We start from the raw sequence: 22,155 nt of genomic DNA on the forward strand, positions 1-22,155 counted from the left end.
ACAAAGCCAGCAAAATAAAACAGTGCAAATAATACTATACCTTGCACGTAGATATGCTTGGCCCCACCAGACTATAGCCTTCTACACATGACAAAGTGATGTTTGTGTTCATAGTGAAGTTGTCCCCAAGTACGATTACATGGGTGATATTTCCTGGGAGGGGACACTTTCTAGGGCAACAGGAAATACTTTGAGGAGACCACTGTCCATCTTCCCGGCAAATGCATACATCCACCTCTGTCACCATTGTGTAGCCTTCCAGGCATCTGCAACACAGCATGAAGACCTGACCACACAGACACAGCTAGGGATGAGCTAACCCATAAATTACAAAGTCAGACAGCGATTTTTCAGCCTCAGTTGTTCATAAACACACTTTGGGATTTCTCTATTATTTCAGAATATTTTGGGTTGGAAGGGACCTTTAAAGGCCATCTAGTCCAACCCCCCTGCAGTAAACAGGGACATCTTTAACTAGATCAGACTGCCCAGAGCCTCATCAAGCCTGGCCCTGAATGTCTCCAGGGACGGGGCCTCCACCACCTCTCTGGGCAACCTGTGCCAGTGTCTCACCACCCTCACTGGAAAGAGCTTCTTCCTAATGTCTAATCTAAACCTACCCTGCTCTAGTTTAAAGCCATTGCCCCTCGTCCTGTCGCTACATGCCCTTGCAAACAGCCCCTCCCCAGCTGTCCTGTAGGCCCCCTTCAGGTACTGGAAGGGGCTCTAAGGTCTCCCCGGAGCCTTCTCTTCTCCAGGCTGAGCAACCCCAACTCTCTCAGCCTGTCCTCATAGCAGAGATGCTCCTGCCCTGGAGCAAGCTGGACTTGCAAGAAGCAAGCCTGGACTAAGTTTATTCTGCTGCAAGAGCTGGAAGCTTCAGACTTCATCTCCAGCTGCTTCATGCTGCCGCAGCACCTCAATGGAAAGTGAGTGGGTGGCTTTAGTGCTTGGAGTGTACTGAATGCCTTATGCAGTTCCTGCACTGCCCCTCCCTTTGCAAGGAGGGCTTGCAAAGGGAGCACCAAGCAATACTAAAGATGATCTTGATTTCTTCCAAGAATAAACCAAGCTTTAGCCTGACCTCAGGCCATTTGCTTAGACATTGAAGGCTGATTCGTTCTGTTCCACGAGGTGCTTCACCAAGAGCAACTCAATTGGCTTGCACAAGTGGGTTCACTTGTAGAAAGGCAGACACAAGCACCGCCTCCACCTTGTTAAAGATGGATGGAAATGACTGATACTGTTAAATTCATCCACGTGCAATCTCCCAGTTCTTGTCCCATAGTATTATTATATGCTTTTACTACCAAAAATCACCACCCCTTCTGCCAAGGAATTCCTCCCCTTGGAGAAAGAGATCAGCAGTGTGCACACTTCAGGAAACTAACAAACCCCTCTTTCTCTCGTATCTGACAAAGGAGTAACTTTCCATCAGCAACACTTGCTGACAGTGTGGTGTTGCAGTACAGAAAATGGCATTAGAGAGATCGGCCCGTCTGTATTACGACAGGCACCTGAAGCAGGAGGAAGACTAAATGGGATGCCAAAAGGGGAGAAAAATTGCACACCCTGCTGACTGTTGCTGCCACCTGCTAAGAAAACCTGAATGTCCAGACCAGTGTTTCAGAGGAGAAGAGGAATGCAAAGGGGAATGGGAAATTAAAGGTGGTGGTGGAGGGCAGCCCAACAGGCTGAAATAACTTGCTGGCATTTCGACAGTGGTCCAATTAATACTTCATATGCGCCCCCCATGCGTGGGCTTCATCAATCTGAGCATGTGATAGGGCATAACTTTTCTTCTAGGTCTTTTAAAAACTTGCACTAACCTAGGGTGCATAAACCTTCCATTTTCATTCCTTCAGAGATTTTATGGAAACAGAATGGCAGCAGCATTCTTACCTGTACTGGACCTTGCTCCCATAGGTGTAAGTGTTCCCAAGAACCTCAGCATTTGGGACAGAAGGTGGTGGTCCACAGCTTAACAGCTCACAGCTTGGGTATGGTTCCTTCCAGACACCAGTCTCCACACAAGTCAGTTCTGGACTCCCCGACATGACAAAACCTGTCAAGCAGGTATAGATGATGGTGTTCTCATCTGCAGAGCTGCTCCCATTAATAAATGTGTTGGGGATGATGGGTGGAGAGCCACAGGAAATTTGCCCACAGCGAGGAAACCCAGAACTCCACTTGCCAGCTGCCTCACAGGTGACTTCAGAAGGCCCCAGCAGTTTGAAGCCCTCCAAACATTGAAACTGGGCACTTTTACCACAGCTGAAATCTGTACCAAGAACGACTCCATTCTGAATCTGTGGTGTAGGACACAGACAGGGTAGGCAAGATGGAAGGCTTCCACTCCAGGAGCCATTGGACAAACATTGCCGCAAAGGATTGCCATGCAGCTCATAACCAGGGAAGCATACGTACTGAGCAAATTCCCCATAGGTAAAGCCTGAGCCATTCAGATATCCATGGGAGATGTCTTCAGGAGGTCCACAAATGACTGGCTCACAGTGTGGAGCTTCTGAATCCCAGGTACCATCACTCTGACAGGTAAGTGTAGACACTCCTTGCAGGCTATATCCTTTGTTGCAGTGATAGTGCACTTCTTTCTTAAAGCCAAAATCTGAGCCACTAGTTCTCCCATTGGGAAGAGGCAGCGGCACAGGACAGGTCACCGGTTTGCAGACGGGAGCAATTCCACTCCAGCTTCCATTTGCAAGGCAGACTCTACTCCTGTCACCATCTAACAGGAAACCTTCGTTGCAGCTGTACTCTGTGCGGCTCTGGAATGTGTACTCCTCTCCAGTCACCTGACCATTTTCCAAAACTGGTGGTGGGCTGCAGGAAACAGGAATGCAAATTGGTTCACTGCCATCCCATTTCTGGTTCTCTTGGCATGTCCTCTCTGTGGGGCCATTTAACTGGTATCCAGGATCACACTCATAGTACACAACACTCCCATACGTGTAGTTTTCTCCTCTTATGTTCCCATTCATAAGCTGGGCAGGTAAGTTGCACGTTATTGCTTTGCAGTATGGAGCAGTGCTACTCCACTGCCGACTTGGCAAACATAGTCGTGTGTCAGAGCCAACAAGCGCGAACCCTGGTTTACAGGTGTACTGCACCGCGCTACCGAGTGTGTTCTCAGTGAAATGTAAAAAACCGTTCTCTGGGGGTGATAGCAAGGTGCACTCTATTGAAATGCAGGTGGGGGCAGTGCCGTTCCAAGCCCCGTCTTCTTGGCAAGCCAGAACAGGGTTTCCCAGCAGCTCGTAGCCAGAATAGCATGTGTATAAAATGATAGTTCCAAATAAGAAAGTGGTGAGCTGCATTGCACTGTCCTCCTTCAAGGAACTTTTGAAGTGTTTCAAATTGTCAGCCAGTAACATATGCAAAAGAGAGGGACCCTCTGTAATACTCTCCTGGTCAGAACGTCTTTCCCCATGTCTCACCTGCACGTATTCCCCAAAGTCAATGTGAGGAGGTAGACCACAGTCTGTTGGGAGGCAGGTTGGTGTGGAGCTAGACCAGCCCGATTCTTCACAGGTCTGCATGGCAAGGCCAGACAGCTGGAAGCCTGGCACACAGCTGTAAATGACCATGGCCCCATAGCTATAATCTGCACCCTCCACAAAGCCATTCTCGATGGGCTGAGGGGGCTGGCAATTTATGGCTTTGCAGGAGGGAACCTCTGTACTCCACTCCCCCGTCTCTAAACATCTCAGTGTTTCCTCCCCTTGGAGCTGGAAACCCCTGTCACAGGAATACCGAACAGTCTGCCCATAATGGAAGTTTGTGAATGAGTATTTGCCATTGAGGATCTTCTTGGGCCTTGGGCATTGAATAGGTTTGCAAGCTGGCCTTCCTCCAAGCCACTGGCCATCTTCTCCACAGAGGATAGTAGTATTCCCCACCAGTTCAAAGCCTGGTTTACATGTATAGAGGGCTGTGCTAAGAAAGGTGAGGCCCTGCACATCAACAATGCCATTCTGAATTTCTTCTGGTTGGGGGCATTCCACAGGAATACATTCTGGCAAAGGCAAGCTCCATAAGCCATCAGCCTGACATCTGATGGTAGACTCACCCTTCAGTAAAAACCCATCCACGCAGATGTATTTCACAGTGCTACCAAAATGAAGGGATGAAGTCAGGGGGTCACCAAAAGGGATGTATGGAGGTGCAGGACACTGTACAACCTTGCAGAAGGGAAAAGAATCATTCCACTGTTGGGAGGGCAAGCATTTCAGTACAGAGGAGCCATGCAGAACATAACCCTCCTTGCAGGAGAACTGTACAACACCGACTTGGTAAGTCACTTCCTTCAAGACCAGCTGGTTTTCTGTCAAGGGTGGTTCTGGACATTTTGTTGGCACACACTTCGGGCTTTGCTTTTTGCTCCACTTCCCAGACTTCTGACATGTCCAAGAAACATCTCCAATCAGCTCATAGCCTTCATCACAGAAAAACTCAACTTTGGAGCCCGTATCAAAAGTTTCTCCCTTGGAGTAGCCATGCTGGATGGGTGGTGGTTTTCCACAGCTGAGGGGAACACAGTTAGGAGGTGATTCACTGTACCACTGCCGATTGGCTTGGCAGATAAACACTGAGCTCCCAACCAGCTGGTAGCCAGGCTCACACTGATAATTTGCCTGATTCTCAAAGAAGCGTCCAGTTGTTTCCTGCAAAACAGGTAAGAGGGAGACATATCTGAAATAAAAATGTGTGACTGGCACAATAGGAGGCTGATTTAATTTCTTGTGTTCTCTTGGTCTAGCTTCTAGCTGAATCCCAGACAGCAATAAAGGCTGTCTGCAAAGAAATGAATGCAAATAACTGATACAGAATGTCTTGCCTCAAATGATGCAGTCTGCTGTCATGAAATCTGAGAACACCATCAAAAGCAAACAGAAAATTCAAGCCTTAAAAGGTAAATGCTAGAAAATATTTCCTCTGCTTTCCCCCTTCCTGACCCATGAGGCCAAAAAATGTGTAGACAGGAAGACAGAAAAGAAATGAGTCAGGAGAAGCTGCCATAAAATGGCCTATTGTTGTTATGATTCTTTAGCTTCCAGGCGTATTCAAGGCTGGAGCCTTCAGATGTACTACTACTAGGAGACATTTATTAGTGCCCCATATGCAGCTGCAGGGTCTTGAGCAGGCTGAGCTCTGACAGAGGTACTAAAAAATGTCTCTAACTGGAAGGAATATGTGGACGAGTTATCCTACTTAAGGAAGACAATACAGAGTGATATGTATTAATTAGAGAATGTATCTGTGTGGGAGTCTGAAGAGGAATTGTTGCTGGAAGCCCATGTAGGAACCGCGATGCAATCCCCTACCAATTTTTTAGCAAATGCAGATTCCCTGGTGGCTAGATTTAAGGAAGGAGGGGGGATGTTCGGAAGAAAAATGCTTTAAAAATTCAAAGCTGAATCTTTACAATAGTTTTTTTGATCCTCCTTACCACAATATTACCCTTGTGCATCAAAGCACAACACAGGTTAAGTAGTTCTTACAGGTTTGTGCTGCCATGAGGAGATTTTTAACTTCAGGCATTGTTGCAATGTAATTTCATACGGAAAGGGAAGTTCTGACTTCATAAAAAAGTGTGCTTGCATCGAAAAGAGAGAAATTATCCCGAGGTGATTTACCTATTGCAAATCAGGTTTTTTTTCATAGCAATGAAAAGACCAAGGCTTGTGAACGGGCAACAGTACTTTGAATGTCTCCAGATGGCTTTGGAAAACCACCCACGGACCAAACAAATGAAGAGTAAGACATCAAGGACATCAATTGATTGTCATATGGCATCTTGAGTCTCCTAAATGAAAACCCACTTTAAGATAGGTAGTCCCATGGAAGTGTCCATGATGTGATTCTGCTGCAAATTCACCCGTTTTTCCCTTTGGTTATTACATTCAGTTATGTGCTTCCTCAATTTTAACAGGAGAGCAAAACAGAAGAAAGAAAACCCCAACAGCAGAAATTGTGAAGACATATTCAATTTGCTATGGTATGAGGCAGATGAGAAAACTCATTCTGTACCTTAATAAAGCCATTCTCAAGCTGCGGTGGTTCTCCACAGGACACTGGGTGGCATGTGGGTAAACTGCCACTCCAGTTGCCAGTGGCCTCACAGGTCCGCTTCTTCTCTCCCTTGATGTAGAACCCCTTGTTGCAGCTGTAAGCCACCACTGCTCCGAAGCTGTAGTTGGCCCCGCTGGCATAGCCATTGCTAATGTGGGGAGGCTCTCCGCAGCGAACAGGGATGCACTGGATGCTCAAAGGAGAAGGATTCCACTGTCCCCCTCGAAGGCACTCAATCTTGGCTGACGTGTTCAGAACAAAACCTTCCATGCACTTGAAACTCACGATGGAGCCAGCTACAAACCTGGCTTTACTAACGGACTCCAGGATGCTGTATGAGACAGTGGATGGCTTTTCACAGAAATCAGCTATGCAGTGGGGCATCTCCCTGCCCTCTGGAGGCACCCACTTCCCTTCTGCATTACAAAGCAGCTGAGAGTTATCAGCCAGGCTGTAGCCATCTGAGCAGAAGTAATAAGCTATATCACCAAAGAGGCGGTGGCCACTCTCTGGTGATGCATTTTCCACATGGGGTGGTTCATCACAGGATACTGCCAGGCACTGCTGGTGGCTCACACTCCACTCGCCGCTGGCTAAGCACTCTATGGCTGCAGGGCCAACTAAAGTGTAACTGTGGATAAGGAAACCACACAAGAAGTCAAAAAGACAAGCATTGTCAAATGCTACCTATAGTTTCCTGAAGCCCTTGCAGTACAAGCTTGCTTGCTAGCACCCAGGAAGAACAGGATCCTTTACAAAAGCTATGATCAACTTCAAAAGGAAAATCTTAAAGCCTACATGTCCACAGGTGAGGTATCACAATGAGGGATATCCTAGCACACCCTGAGTACGTTGCTTCTCTCTCATCTGTCCATCTGACAACCATTCCTGAACCTCCATTTTGGTTGAAACTACTACAACAAATCTAGTATTGTGCTGCGACAGTCCATACAATCTTCAAAGAAACTATCCGACCGAGAAATTCTTCTCCTTTAGCAGAACTGAATGGAGAAGAAAGAGATGAAAAGCCCACAAAGGCCTTTTAGTTCCCGTATCAGTCCTATCAATCTCTTTTCACACTTGCAAGCAATGAGAAACTCCTTAGTGAGCTACCCTGAGATGCCCTTGCCAGTAATGCACATAGCAATTTTGCAACAAAAAACCACTGTAAAATTTCTTATGAAACCCAATAAAAATATTAATGATGAGTAGAAATAGAAAAAATCTTTTACAATGAAATTCTACCACATGATTACTGACAGTGTAGTTGTATTTCCCTATTCTGTCTATGCGATGCAGTGATAGGCATCCCATGCTGCTTACTACCCCACTTAAAGCCCTGCTGCTTAAACATGCAACAGGATAGTGACAGTACCTGTGACTATCTTCTTCCTCAGTTTTGAAATCTCTGTGGTGTGCTCTCACAGAAAGCAAAGAAACAGTAACTACTACAAGTTCCCAGTGACTCTTTCCAGCTGGATGCTGGAAACTAGTTGTTCAGATTTTGATGGCAATGTCTGTAAAAGTCATGTTTGCAGGATTTGTTTCCAAAGCCTCATTACTGGACTCCAGAAAAATAACATTATGTGTCAATGTTTAATGTGATCCACTCTATTCATTGCCACAGACAGCTGCGACCCTCTTTAAATGGTGCTATTCTATCCCATTTAAAATGCCTGCACAGGGAAAAGAAGCAGCTTTTTAAATCAAAATACAATCAAGAAAACAGAATATGGATGCTTTGCTTCAATTATGTTTCAAATCATATTTCAAAGTCAGTTTGTAAGAGAAATGCTTGTTTATCAATCTAACTTTTTACAACAAGAAGGAGGACAAAATCCTCAAGTTATTTAGGGACTGACCTGACAAAAGCTCTGCATACCTGCTCTGCCTTGTCGACAGAACAGTTTGAAGAAATTCAATGGAACTGCTCTTTACAGGCTGTAAAGATAAGCATGTGCAAAGGTTCTTGCAGGATCAGAGTCCAGCATTGTATTCATACTTGACACCACCAAATGGAGCCCCATCTTTGAGGAAATTTGGTCTGAAAAGGTGACTACACTGAGTAGGTGGAAATCAAAGAAAAATAATGGACTTCAATAAATGAGGATTCAAGAGTTTTAAGGAAGCAGAATTTAGAACACCAGAACAGACAATTCTCAGAACATACCAAACAGCTTCCTTACAGCCTGAGGAGACACAGGGAATTCTTTACGATCAGGGCCTTGAGTTTACCACAGAAGTACTAGTTCTGGAGTAACTCCAATGGAGAGGGCTTCCCATTGAATTAGTCTATCATTCCCCATGACTCCTCTCCATTCTCCTCTTCCACAGCGTACTCAGGTGCTGTGAAAGCATTTTAAGAAATGCCTATGTGTCCTGTACTAACTTCACAGCCCCCAAAAAATTCTCAATCACATTTAATTTCCAGAGAGTTAAGACAGAAGCAGTAAAAATGGATTAGCATGCAGTTATAAAGGACTTGTGAAGCAGTGCACCGGTTTTACTCATCCTATTAGTCCAGTAATGCTAATCTACATACCCTTCCTTACACGTGTAAGATACCGTGTTTCCAAAAGTAAAGTTATTTCCAGTGATGACCGCATCTTTGATGGCAGGAGGGGATCCACAAGAGACAACGTTGCAAGCTGGAGGTGTGCTGTTCCAGTTTCCTGAAGATGCACAGACAAGTACAGAAGGTCCCTGAAGGCTGAGACATAAACATCATTATTAAGGCTGCCATTTCAGTCCAGGTGAGGAACAGAGGGAGAGAGGTGCTTTGCTTCTCACTGACTTCCTTGCCCCAGTGAAACCAAGGGGAGGGATTCTCTCACTGACTTCGGTAGAGGTCAGAATCTCACCCTCTGATCATGAAAAAGCACTCTGATGCTGTCAAAAAAGCTGGTCTTCAGATTATTTTGAAGAGAGAGCTGGTGGAATTCATGTGGGGCCTCAGTGCACTGTGCAGACAAACACATAACTTCTGCTGTAGCTTTCCCCATCTTTGAGACACAAAAGAAAGTCATGGCGTACTAAAATATTTATTTAAGCTTAAAGATTTACTTGTATGCCATCAACACCATGCCGATCTTGAGACTTGCAGCTGGGCCTCAGTTCAAGACCTCATTCACTCAAGGACTTAAACACTATCTTCACTCAGAAAACTGAAGGAAATGCTCCAGTTCAGGTTTGTTTCCTTCAGGTGGTAAAGGATTTTGCTTGAGTGAACGGGCCACATGCATTTGAAGTTAATGGTATTTTTTGGCTTCCTTAGCTGCGGAAACAGCAATGCTTTGATACCAGAGGTGTGACTCAGTTGTCTAAGCAGAGGTATTCAACACCACCCTGAGATGCCCTGCGTGAATCCCATGGCCTCCAGCTGCTATGTCACCTGGCTATGGATTCCCCATAATCCCATGTCATATCTGAGAGCCCTACACAGGTGTGTCTGATTCTCTACAATTTCATCTCAAATAGCATTAGAACCCCATGTTTAGTTGACTGAAATGAGCTCAGGGGTTAATGGAAGAGAACACTGAACTATAAAGCTCTTACAGATACGGCACAGGCCCTTGTCAGGGCAGTGGGCTCTGCCTACCTGTGGCAATATGTTTAAGACAAAAAGCATATAAGAGGTGCTTGAAGGAGGAGACTGGGTCCACATTTAGGTCCGGACATACTGCATAAAAGGGATATTGTTTGGGAGGACTTCCCCTGGCGTGGTGACCTCAGGAAACAGGACTTCTCTCACCAAGCTACACAGGTAAAGGGAAAAAGTCACAAGTGATGTGGCATTTGCTGCCTATATGTCCTAAGTCTATGGTCAAAAACATCAATGACATCGGTAAAAACAGTGCCTGGTTTAGTGGGGTCCAGATAAGCCCACACTGTGGATCTATGACTTAACACTACACTGGGCTGCAGCTGAGGTAACCATTTGTATTAACATAATTAAAACATTCACAAGATGAGCACACCTCACCTACCTGCCTGCATCTAGACACGGGAATGCTTGTAGCAGGAAAATACAGAAAAAATTCAGACCTAAACAGGTCCATATGAGATCGCATATGTCAGAGCAGATCTGCTAGAGGTACAAGAAGACATCAGGAGAGGCAGCAACTTGTACTAAAAGCCACATCCTTGGACATAGGTTACTGTATTATTTTTAAATTGCAGCATATTAAAAATGTATTTTCAATATAATTGCTTACAAACGTAAAACAGAATAAAACCCTAGAATAAATTACTACAAAGAGTTCAAGGAGTAAATGAGTAACTTCCAGAAGGTTCTTGCACCATAGGCATTGTAAAACAATGGCAAAAATAATACTGGGTGTCTACTAAAGCTATAGGGGTATGATAATCTTTAAAGACAACTCAGAACTTTCAAAAATAATAACAACTATTTTCCTGAACATTCAAAATATGTCTTCGAGCTTGATGGTAAAATGAAAGCATTAAATATATATATATAGTAAATCGTGAATGACCTTCTTGAACTCCTCAAATTTAGGATGAAATACAGAAATTACCTTCAAGATATAAAGACATCTTTTAAAATTCTATTTAAGTATTTAATCTTTCTGAGCAATGATCCCAGCTTTGTTTTTTTCAGACATAAGTTAGACCTTCCAGCAAGCATGCTGTCTGCATTTGGCTCAGGAACGTTCCTGCATTTACCTGTATCCATTGTCACAGGTGTATGATACAGAGGAAAGGTAGGTTGTGCCAGTGAGTGTGTATTTTCCATTGCTGATATCCTGTGGGCTAGGACAAGTCACCATTTCACAGGAGGGGGGAGGATGATTCCAAATGCCACTAGCAAGACACAGAATTTCCTTTTCACCCACTAAGTGGTATCCATCATTGCATCTGAGTTAGAAGAAAAGAAGTGCTATCAAACACAGACCCTTTTATGCACAACGTAATTAGCTGTACCTTGTCTCTCTTCATCCACACGTGCATACACCATCTGTCTCTGCAGGGCATGGAGAGGTAGTACTGAGTAAACCTTCCGCTCTGCTAGTGAAGAGCCACAGCTATAACCATATGTATTTCATGATTTTAATCCCATCTTGCTCCTCTCCTTCATTTAGGACACTCTCTCAATTCATCCATGCTCTAGTTTGTTGCCAGATTCTCAACCAATTATTAATATAGCACTTCAAGCATACTGAATTCCTACCTGTACACCACCTTATTGTGGTATGTAAAATTTGAGCCCAAAATGGCACTGTTCTCTGGAATAACTGGACTGCCACAGGATATAGCTTTAAAAAGACAGGAATGACAAGTGAGGTTGATATAACACAAATAAAAAAGAACAGAAAATCAGGATTGTTTTCTCTAAATAGGTTTGAAGAGGTAAAGCCCTAGGTAACACTGGGTTCTTGACTCAGCTATAACTGACATTCAGTAGTTGGAACTGCTCTAAAACCCACACGATTGATTGTCAAAAGGATTCCATAGCCACCCCTCCCTGTGGACAAAGTAATTGTTTTTTTTGACATTGCCTTTGTCACCCCTTCATTTTGCCCTGTTGCTTCACCTCATTAGTTCTGGTTTTCTAAAAAAACCCAATTATACTATGTATATGTACATGCACCAGCCTGTCCTCTCTGTTGTTTTTTATCCACTGAAACACAGTTAGTGATCTTTAATACATTAAGTTCCCACAAGCTCCTTGACAACAGGAGGTTGGGTGGAGAAGAAAGACACTTAATGTTTGCATTAAAATGAGGTGAGTCTACGCCTTTGACACTTTGGGGAATCTGCTTAAGAGAGTAACACTATGAATATGACAACTGTTGGAAAAGATTCAACTGGTGTTTACATCTCTTAAGACAACAGAAACACCAACACCGAGACCCAGGTCTTCTAGGACAGGGTTTCATTAGCTGCTATGTCTCTAAAGGCTCTACCCTACTACTTTCCCCCTTCCATCTCTCTAACAACGCACATTACAATATGCATTCTCCCCAGGAACCACACCTTCGCAGTATGGAATTGGGTGGCTCCACTCTCCAGACTCCATGCATGTAAGTTTAGTCACTCCTGTCAGCTGAAACCCTTCTTCACAGGAAAATCTTACTTCACTGCCAACACTGTAAGTGTCTCCATATAAATGGCCATGCTCTGGATTTCCTGGATTGCGGCACTTCACCGGTTCTGAGGAGGAAAATAGTAACTATAAATAACATAACTAAGTACCAGATTTTATAAACAAGATGCAGGGAATATCCTTGAGAATTTTTTGAAAGTAGGAAAGCAGAGCATGTGGAAAACACTCATAAATAAATTACAGCCTTAACAGCTTTTCTTTGTTCTGTATGTGACAGGCACTGAAGACTCATGCAAGCAAGCTAATCTTGATATGGAAGAGCCTTCTGTAACTGAGTTTGCATTCATTGTCAGAAGAAAACACATCTCACAGTCATTTTTCCCTCTGTGAGGGAAAGCCCACTCCAGCACGTTCAGCCTGGAACATGAAATCAGCTCAGCTACCTTTTATCCCAACCTATGCCACTGTCTTGTCATCTTCATACAGTTACCTTGCTTAATGTTTCCACCTGCAGCAAAAGCCCTACTCAGATGCCTGCAATTAAGTATTTCTTCACCGCCTAGCTCTGCTGTGAGAACTAACAACGTGTGGCCTGTGGCCTTCCCAGGTCTTCAGCACACTTGCTCCATGTGCAAGAGGATTATGCACGCCTCTATGTCTTGGAGCAGAACCCCAATGACAGCTGTCTCCATAGGGAGAGGTGAGTTCTCAAGAAACAAACGGAGACACTTCATCACAGCCTCATTAGGGCCAAAGTGATCTGGAGATGGGAGCATGCCTGCCCTGTACCTCCCTAGATATCAATTACTGGCAACTGTTTTCCACAGTTGGGAGGCAGCAGAACCTGGAAATGTTAGCCTGATGTTTTTCTTTTCCATACCTGCACACTTTTTACCATCTCCTGTGTAAGGAGGGATGCAAGTGCAAACATAGGATCCATTTGTGTTGAGACAAGATGCATGCTCATCGCAGTCTGATCCAACAGCACATTCATCAACATCTACAAAAAAGAATCACATAAAAGATGTCTCTAGGGTGGTATTTGTAATAAGCATCTGCTTTAAATTTCTGTCTCACTAACTGTCAAGAGGAATCACTTTATTTAGTATAATTAAAAATCACTTCAGTCACATTTTTGATGCACTAGTAAAAATCATTAATATTTAATATTTATGTTTTCTATATAACTTAATATACAATATTGTAAAATGTGTGAAAATCAGAGACAAAGCCTATTAACCTTCAGTCAATACCTCCACAAAAAGTATACAGTTTTCAAATAGTAAAAGAACAGACATCGTAACTCATGTATGGTTACTACTAGTTTGGACAGACACTATGAGGGAGGACTTCACAACAAACACTTGCTTGGGAAATCCACTATATTTCAAACTTCGCACTTGTAAGACCGGAAAACTTAGCCAAGAGGGGAAACATAAAATATGATTAGAGCCCCATCTTTGCTGAAGAGAATTCCACTCCAACTAGAAATGAGAAAAGCCTGCAGTTGCCAAAAAAGTTGAAATGAGTTCAAAATATATTAGTTATTATAATTAACCATTTATATGATAGTAATGCCTAGAAATGCCAATTGATGATTTATGCTTCATGTGGCTTGGTACTGTAGAGCAAAAAAAAACCCTTGCTCCAGAATACTTCATATCAGCTTTCAAATCCTGACTGTAAAGAAGTGTTCATGGTATGTAAACAATAAGTCATAAATTGCAAAGGGTCAATTTCAAAGTATCAGGGATTATTCCTCATATAAATCAGACTGTTAGAGATAGACAGAACAATTCTTCATTTAAAAGTTCTCCTACAGGACAGCTGTTGAACTAGGTATATCATGCAGACATACAGCTGGAGTTCTTTGCCCATTTCCGGCAAAAAAACCAACTTGGTTAAAAAAGCAACAAAATGTACTGAATTGGTGCACTCATTCTTCACTGCTGAATGGGTCTGGCCAGCACGAAAAGAACCAACAATGTTCTGAAAAGCGAGTTTCTATCATCTGGCATGCAGGATGAAAAGTGCACATTATATCAAAACAGTTGCCAATTACACAAGCACCAGGGGAATGCAAAGTGCTACCACAGCAGAACTGGAATGACTGCTCCTCCTGTAATGTCTTGTAAGGCAAGGAAGAGTGGAAGGACACTATGAATCAAATCCATAACAGAGCAGAAGGAATGCCCCAGGGCACAAGTGTACCAGGCTTTGTTAGCACCTGCCTGGAGCATGAATCAGAAAGGTAAAGCGTGGGTTAGGGTGCCAAAGCCACTCTGGTTTTCCTTTTGCCCTTAGTCTACTCTGCTTTAGAGAGACAAGGCAAGCTGGAAGGTGGGGCATAGGGCTTTCCTTCTGAACATTACGCTGCCTACTGCACAGACGTCAAACTATTTGGACAGCCTTGCAGTATGTGCTCTGAGCCTGTTCAACTTCAGGCCTTGGTATAAAGTGCAACGGAGAAAAAAAAAGAGGAACAATAGACTGGATGGCCTGTTGGAGGTTCTGAAGGAGTGCCTGGAGACAGGATGCTATGAAACCAGATGGATCCTACTCCAAAGTGAATTTTGGCAGAACTAAGAGACTGTTGGCTTTGCTTTTACTCATCTTGACTAAAAAAAGTGCTACACCTACATAAAATAAAAAGTCAAATCAAACAGAAATCTTGCCAGGTTGTTAGCCTGCAACTCCCACGTTAGGCATGACTAAGATGGCAGCAAACCAAGTACAGCTAGCTAGCGGATTCCAACAGGGATCTGCTGGAGAGATGACCCTACAAGAACAGTCATGCCTAGTCCTCCTCCTCCATAGACCAGTACAATGCTGGTCTGTCTCACCTTTCAGCTCCTGCAGCTGCCTCTGGTAGAACAGACCCAGCTGACCAGGAAGTAAGTTATGGCATAGCAACTATGTGAGTTGTGTCCATAAGCGTGCTCCCAGCCCTCTCAATGCTGCAGCTGCTTGCTGGCAGGTGTGCGTGACTGACCATTAAATCCCCACAGTGTAAGAAGGCTTTGAGGCAAGGAGCAAAGGTGATCTGCCCATGAAGCTCAGGGAACAATGCGGCATGTGACTGACCCCTGCCTGCTGTTACAAAGAAGCTGATTCAACCTAAGGGGACAGGAAAACGGCCTTTGTTCGAGGTTAACAGTGATCAACGGTTGAGTGGATCAACTGGTGGTGTCAAATGTCTCCCCCTGAGTTCATTAAAGGAGTGCGAATGTGTCACTGAGTTAGCCAGACAAGTTTGGGGAAGAACTGAATACGCGGCTCAGGCCAACATAGAATATAAAAACCAAACAACTAGCAATGGGCTTGAGTTGGCTTCAACCCACATATTCATTCCTGGCTCCTGGGGACACCCAGTGTCATGATGGCAAGCACATTATAGAGACTTGTAATGGGAAATAACGCTGGTATTGTGATTGAACTGTGTATTGCAATTGCTATATTTTGCTAAGTGGAACTTACATTTATTTGTATTGTGTTATGCAGTGTATTTTGTATCACTCTGCTAAATTAGAAATCCTGTGCAGCATCAACTATCTTCAAATAAGTAAATTTGACACTAAACATAACAACCTCCACATGTGGAACATCTAAAAGAACCTGGTCAGAGAGTACGGGACACTGACAGGGTGCTGAAGCACAGGGAAATGCACAGGTTAGAAGCAGAAAACGCAAGGACTTCACGGCTAAGTGAACCTGGAAGGAGAGAGGCTGGGAGTGCAATGCAGGCTTATAGGGTGTGGGGTATACAAGACTGACAGAGAAGTTGTCAGAATGTAGTTTTGGTTTCACATAATGCCGAACATGTTATTTCAGAAACGTTAATATTTTGGAGTGTGATTTCTGAGACTCTGGTCAGCCATAATTTCAGAATTAAATCCCACCAAACCCAAGGGCACAGGACAAGTGCAAAATCTCCAGCCCATGCATGTAGGGCAATTCTCACCTAGGCAAGATGGTGAAATGCTGTTCCAGCTCCCATTGTCCTGGCACAACATCCTGGAGTCGCCCAACAAATAGTAGCCATTGTTGCAGTGATAGGTAACGGTACTGCCGGCAAAGAAGTCCTCAGCTGAATAAAATCCGTTTTCTAAAGGTGGAGGCACTCCACAGCTGATTCCTGCAACATGAGTGAAAAGAGGGCATAGACATTAGCAGAGCAGACACAGATCAACTTCAGAATAATTCCACATGAGAGCCACCACTGGAGATTTTTTTCCTGAAACTGTGGAATTCCATCCGCAAAAGGCCCCAGACATTTTCTGAGGTAGCTAAGTGATGCCAGTTCTGGCAGAGGGGCACTTTTCTGTGGGCACTTTTCAACCAGAGACTGAGCAGGACTTTCCAGCTCCTACTATTCTACTGGCTATGGAGGAAACATCTGTGACTATGACCTGAGCAGATGCTCTTCAGTCACAGGACACTTCTCCTGATAATCAATGATCCTTGGTGAGTTATAAGGAAAAAGGAAAATGAAGTTTGCCTCCATGGAAGTTTCTGTTATTTCCCTTCATGGAAAAACAACCTCAATGTTACTGTGTTTGAACATTGCAAAACTAGCTAACAGATTACTGCTAAGAAGTTACAGTACTGGTCTGAGACCAGGGAATGTATGAAAGATGGAGATGTTGGAACTGACCTCACATACAACTGTGGGCATCACTTTGACTTTGACTATAGTACATGAGCCCTTTTGACCCCACCTGTGTCAGCAGAAGGTATTACTGTACCTGCCTGCCGGAGGTTACCATTTATTCTAGCAGAGCTGCTTCTGTTCATTTCAATGAAGATGAGATGAACTTATTCCAACTGCTACACAGCTCATCGTTGTAACTGCATGGATTGTAGCAACTACCTGAAGTCATGGCTAACTGGGGAGGTCCCAATGAACTGGAGGGTAGCAAATGTAGCACCCATCTACAAAAAAGGCAGAAAGGAGGATCCAGGAAACTATAGGTTTGTCTCGGTAGCAGGGAAGGTCATGAAGCAGATCATCTTGAGTGCCATTACAAGTCATATAATGGACAAGCAGGGGATCAGGCCTAGTCAGCATGGGTTTATGAAAGGCAGGTCCTGCCTGACAAACCTGATCTCCTTCTATGACAAGATGACCCGATTACTGGATGAGGGAAAGGCTGTGGACATTGTCTACTTAGACTTTCGAAAAGCATTTGACACTGTCCCCCACAGAATTCTCATGGGAAAACTGGCGGCTCATGGCCTGGGTGAGCATACGATCTGCTGGATCAAGCACTGGCTGGATGGGCAGTCCCAAAGAGTGGTGGTCAATGGAGTTAAATCCAGCTGGCAGCCGGTCACAAGTGGTGTCCCTCAGGGCTCGGTGTTGGGACCATTTCTGTTTAACATCTTTATTGATGACCTTGATAAGGACATAGAGTGTATCATCAGCAAGTTTGCAGATGACACCAAGTTCAGCGGGAGTGTTGATCTACATGAGGATAGGGAGGCCCTACAGAGAGACTTGGATAGATTGGACCGATGGGCCAATGCTAATGGAATGTCCTTCAACAAGGCCAAGTGCCAGGTCCTGCAGTTGGGCCACAACAACCCCATGCATCGCTACAGGCTTGGGGAAGTGTGGCTGGAGAGCTGCCTGGCAGAAAAGGACCTGGGGGTTCTAATTGACAAGCGGCTGAACATGAGCCAGCAGTGTGCCCAGGTGGTCAAGAGGGCCAGTGGCATCCTGGCTTGTATTAGAAATAGTGTGACCAGCAGAAGGAGGGAGGTGATTGTCCCCCTGTACTCAGCACTGGTGAGGCCACACCTTGAGTATTGTGTCCAGTTTTGGGCACCTCAATACGAGAGAGATATCGAGGTGCTGGAGAGAGTGCAGAGGAGGGCAACGAAGCTGGTGAAGGGCCTGGAGAATAAATCTTACGAGGAGCGATTGAAGGAGCTGGGACTGTTTAGTTGGAGGAAGAGGAGGCTGAGGGGAGACCTCATCACTCTCTAAGACTACTTGAAAGGCCACTGTAGAGAGGTTGGTGCTGGTCTCTTCTCACAGGTAATTAGCGATAGAACAAGAGGGAATGGCTTCTAGCTGCAGCAGGGTAGGTTTAGGCTGGACATTAGGAAAAAATTCTTCACAGAAAGAGTGGTCAGACACTGGAATAGGCTGCCCAGGGAGGTGGTGAAGTCACCATCCCTGAATGTGTTTAAGACTCGTTTAGATGTGGTGTTAAGGGATACAGTGTAAGGGCGAACTTTGTAGAGTGGAGCTGGTGGTTGGACTCGATGATCCCAAAGGTCTTTTCCAACCTAAACGATTCTATGATTCTATGATTCTAACTCCTTCCTCCCCAGTCATGTGCAAGGATCACACAGTAAAACACTGCAAAGTGGTAATAGAAGCCAAGTATCAGCTGTAGAAGGATAGTGCCTGTAACAAAGACAGGCTGTCAGGGGAGGGGCACCTGTGGTTTTGGGGTTCTCTGTTAGCTTGAAGAGGAAAAGGATCCTGGTGGGTGAAAGGAGTGATTACAATGAGCCTGATTCAGTCAGTAGAAAGCTCTTTTCTGCACCACACCTTCCACGATAAACCCTGTAGCTTTTTATGCAGGAAACACCTATCTTCAACCCACTTTAATTCATCAGGTACTTGTGGAACAGGCTGAGACAGGCCAGTGGGAGAGTCTGGCCCTCACTCACTCAGCATGTTTGTGGCAGGTCAACCCTGGTCTGTCTGAGCTCTGTGCTCAACAGGTAAAACTGCATGGCCCAATACAGAGAAATGAGATGACAACACTAACAGGATTCTGGTGGCTTGTCACTGGTAACACACGAAAAAAGAGAAAAGCTGTCTCTGCCAGTGAACTTCTGCTCTGCCCAGCAGGACTTGTTTTTGGGTAAGTCCTCACATGCATGCTATTCTTTAGGCAGAAGAGGAGAAAGATCCTAGATTTGTGCTATAAACAACTGAATAAAGAGGAAAACATGAAAATCACATCAAATCTAGATCAAACTATTTTTAAGGCATTGTTAACAAATTTGATGATTTTCTGCAAACTACTGAATGATTCTGGGATTGTGCAATACCTATTTCTGGAGGTAATTTACTATTCTGCTGAAATGAAAAATATAGTCAGCTTCAACACATGCAACTGCAGTCACATGTGCAGCCACAGCAGAGAAGAATCAAAGGAAAGGAGAAGGCAGGGGCAGGAAAGCAGGAATCAAAGAACTCCGGCAATCTGAATGTATATAGCTTAGTTTCTTATAAGAAATCCTGTAGGTCTTGGAGCACTTTTAAATTCTGACAGAAATACCTGCTGCCTTTAAAGAAATTATAACGTACTAATGCCAAAACTTTTACTTCAAACCAGATGTTCTCAGTGACACTTAAAAATCACAGAGATATTCTAGCACTTCATGTGCATCTTCCACACTCCTGATGCCACTAGGGAGGAAAGTCTGGAGTATCAGATTGCTGATGCAAATAGACTCATTTCTAATGAGTCTAACGCCATGGGCATTAGAAACTGACTGAAAAAGGCGGCAGAATCCAACTGTGATGTAGCTCCTGCTCAGTAAAACAGAAGTTCAGTTTTAAGCACATATGTATATGCTGTAACATGGATGGATTCAAGTGCATCATAGCTACAGGGATAAACAAGCCACGAATAGTGACAGGGTCCAAATAAAAGCTGGGGTTTCCTAATCCTGTCAGCCCACTGAGACAACTCACTTTCACAGCGGGGAAAAGGCCGCGTCCACTGTCCCAGGTTAAGGCAGTGTTGAACAGAGTTTCCCACTATCTGGAAGCCTGGGTCACAGGAAAGGCTCACTTTTGACCCTGGCTTTAAATCAGCAGAAGAGGCCCGCAGATGTGGTATGGATCCTTGCAAAGATGGACAGTCTGTGGACAAAATATATGCATACAGTGAGAGATACAGCTATGCGTTAAAATAAATAAATTTGTTATGTAATTGTTTGATCCCATATAAGTTTATCTAGGAGAAAGCTTTGGGAAGCGTTATGTATGTATCCTGCTCTGGTTCAAAGGTTTTTGAGAATCACTGACATGTAACATCAGAAAAGGAAACTGTAGGAAAAGAGGTGAGGAGGCAGTAGATATTTTAATATGATCCAATTACTTTTATAATAAAAGACAAGAAAAACTTCTTTCTGACCCAACACCATCTTCACTCTTTTCCCATTTCAATTCAGGAAACAATAAATCTCTTTCAGAGACTCCAATGAACTTTTGTTACAAACCCCTGGAATTTGAGGAACGAAGGACTGAATGTTCTGACTGTCAAATTATCAAAATAATTTATTCAAGGTTAGTAGGGCAAAGGCTGCAAGCTAGCATATTTGACCTCATAAAAGAGTCTTATAATATTGTTCAGAAAAAAAGGGGTTCTAGGAAATAAATTTCTAACCAGCACAAAATATACTCTTGTAATCTATCTTCACTCTTCCAACAACTCCTGGCAGGAAATCTGGCCAGGCTAGCACATTTCCTTTTTGGAGTTCTTCTGGACAGGATGTTGCCAGAGATTTTACCTATGGATTTAAAACAGTTGATTAGGTGCTGTTGAAGGACCATGTAGGAAAAGAATGTAAAAAAATATTCCTTCCATGTCTGCATGCAACACTTGAACAAATCACTGAATAAGCGATGTTCATCCTTTCTAGCACAAGAGGCTTCTGGCTGAACTACTTGTTATTCTGCACTTATAAGCCAGCTAGCTGTGGACAGGCATGTACTGAGGCAATACCTGAAGGAATATTTCTCATACAAGCAAAATCTAAAACATAGTTCTTGAAACACAATTGCATTTGTTATCAGGAAAGAAACATGTATATATGTCACAGAAAAAGGCAGATATGACAACGCAACCTGAAGAGAGAACTTGATGTATTTGCAGAAAAATGTCAAATAGGAGCCAGAAGGAACTTAATGTTGAAGATCTGCATTCCTCAAACTCTGCTAGCACTGCACCACGTTTAGGGAACTAAAACACCAAAAGGAGCAGTTTAATAAAGCAATTTGTTGTTTCCAGGACAAGAGTTTTGTGAATTCAACGCACTAGGCTTTTGTGTGGCTTTCCAAAACATTTCAGGCAAGACCTGCCCATACCAATACTAGCATTGTCATTGTCATTGGTATTGGCATTGACTTCAATCAAAACAGGACAGGGCCATAACTAAACATGTACTGAAACGGGAATGATATAGGTAAACTAAGGATTGCAGAAAGAAAGGAACACACTGTGAGATCAACAGCATATTAATATCTTGGGAGGAGATCTGGTCAAATATCTTTGATGGAAAAGTTTTCCATTTAAAACATAACTCCTTTAATGGACCACTTCTTTCGCATTCTTACTACAAGAAACTGAAATGCCAATGGGAATCCTTAAGCTGTTTCAGTACTGTATTTTAATGTAAAAAAAATTAATTATTTCAATAAAGTAAAAATATTTCTACTTCTTCACTGTAACCCTGAGAATCTATTAAACACAGTAACATTATTATATTTCTATCTGGCCACCAACAGAAGGACTTGGGCAATACAACAGCAGATGGCACAGTACTTTTAAACTACTCAGACACCAGTGTAAATTATATGCAACAGTAAGAATATGCAGCCAGACCCTTTATGATGGAATGTCACATAAATATTCCATAATGGTCCCTTGGAAGGAGCTCAGGTGCCCTGATCCCAACATTTGTGAAAAAGAAGGCTGTCTAGTTCCATTGGATGCTCAGGGAGATTTCTGCTACGTCAAAATGTTTTAAAACTGCAAATGAAAGACCAGGGCTTGAATTCACTCTGCATTGCCTTTGTTCACTGTAACTCCAGGAACAGGAAGGAAACATAGTTCCAGAAGGTGACTGGGACTAAGGTGTATTATTGGCACAGTATTCCCCATTACGTTCCTCCCTGTCAGACAGACACAATTGTCTTTCACCCATGGAACTGCTGAAAAAACCATATGTGCCCTGAGGAGGATAAATGC

The 22,155-nt window shown here is 43.7% G+C and overlaps 1 protein-coding gene across 1 annotated transcript in view; it reads right to left on the reverse strand.

The window, feature by feature from the left end:
* SVEP1 (sushi, von Willebrand factor type A, EGF and pentraxin domain containing 1) overlaps window positions 1-22,155 on the reverse strand; it is a 134,931-nt gene that overhangs the window by 26,426 nt on the left and 86,350 nt on the right. The window contains exons 29-39 of the mRNA XM_063319541.1: window positions 20,572-20,695; window positions 19,875-20,045; window positions 16,116-16,289; window positions 13,035-13,154; window positions 12,085-12,261; window positions 11,279-11,363; window positions 10,774-10,965; window positions 8,633-8,800; window positions 6,049-6,721; window positions 1,903-4,682; window positions 41-266 (exon numbers count right to left, since the gene is read on the reverse strand). Coding sequence (XP_063175611.1) covers window positions 41-266; window positions 1,903-4,682; window positions 6,049-6,721; window positions 8,633-8,800; window positions 10,774-10,965; window positions 11,279-11,363; window positions 12,085-12,261; window positions 13,035-13,154; window positions 16,116-16,289; window positions 19,875-20,045; window positions 20,572-20,695 — 4,890 coding nt within the window. The remainder of the gene's footprint in view (window positions 1-40; window positions 267-1,902; window positions 4,683-6,048; window positions 6,722-8,632; window positions 8,801-10,773; window positions 10,966-11,278; window positions 11,364-12,084; window positions 12,262-13,034; window positions 13,155-16,115; window positions 16,290-19,874; window positions 20,046-20,571; window positions 20,696-22,155) is intronic.

This window comes from Chroicocephalus ridibundus, chromosome Z, assembly GCF_963924245.1.
Source record: "Chroicocephalus ridibundus chromosome Z, bChrRid1.1, whole genome shotgun sequence".
NCBI lineage: Eukaryota > Metazoa > Chordata > Aves > Charadriiformes > Laridae > Chroicocephalus > Chroicocephalus ridibundus.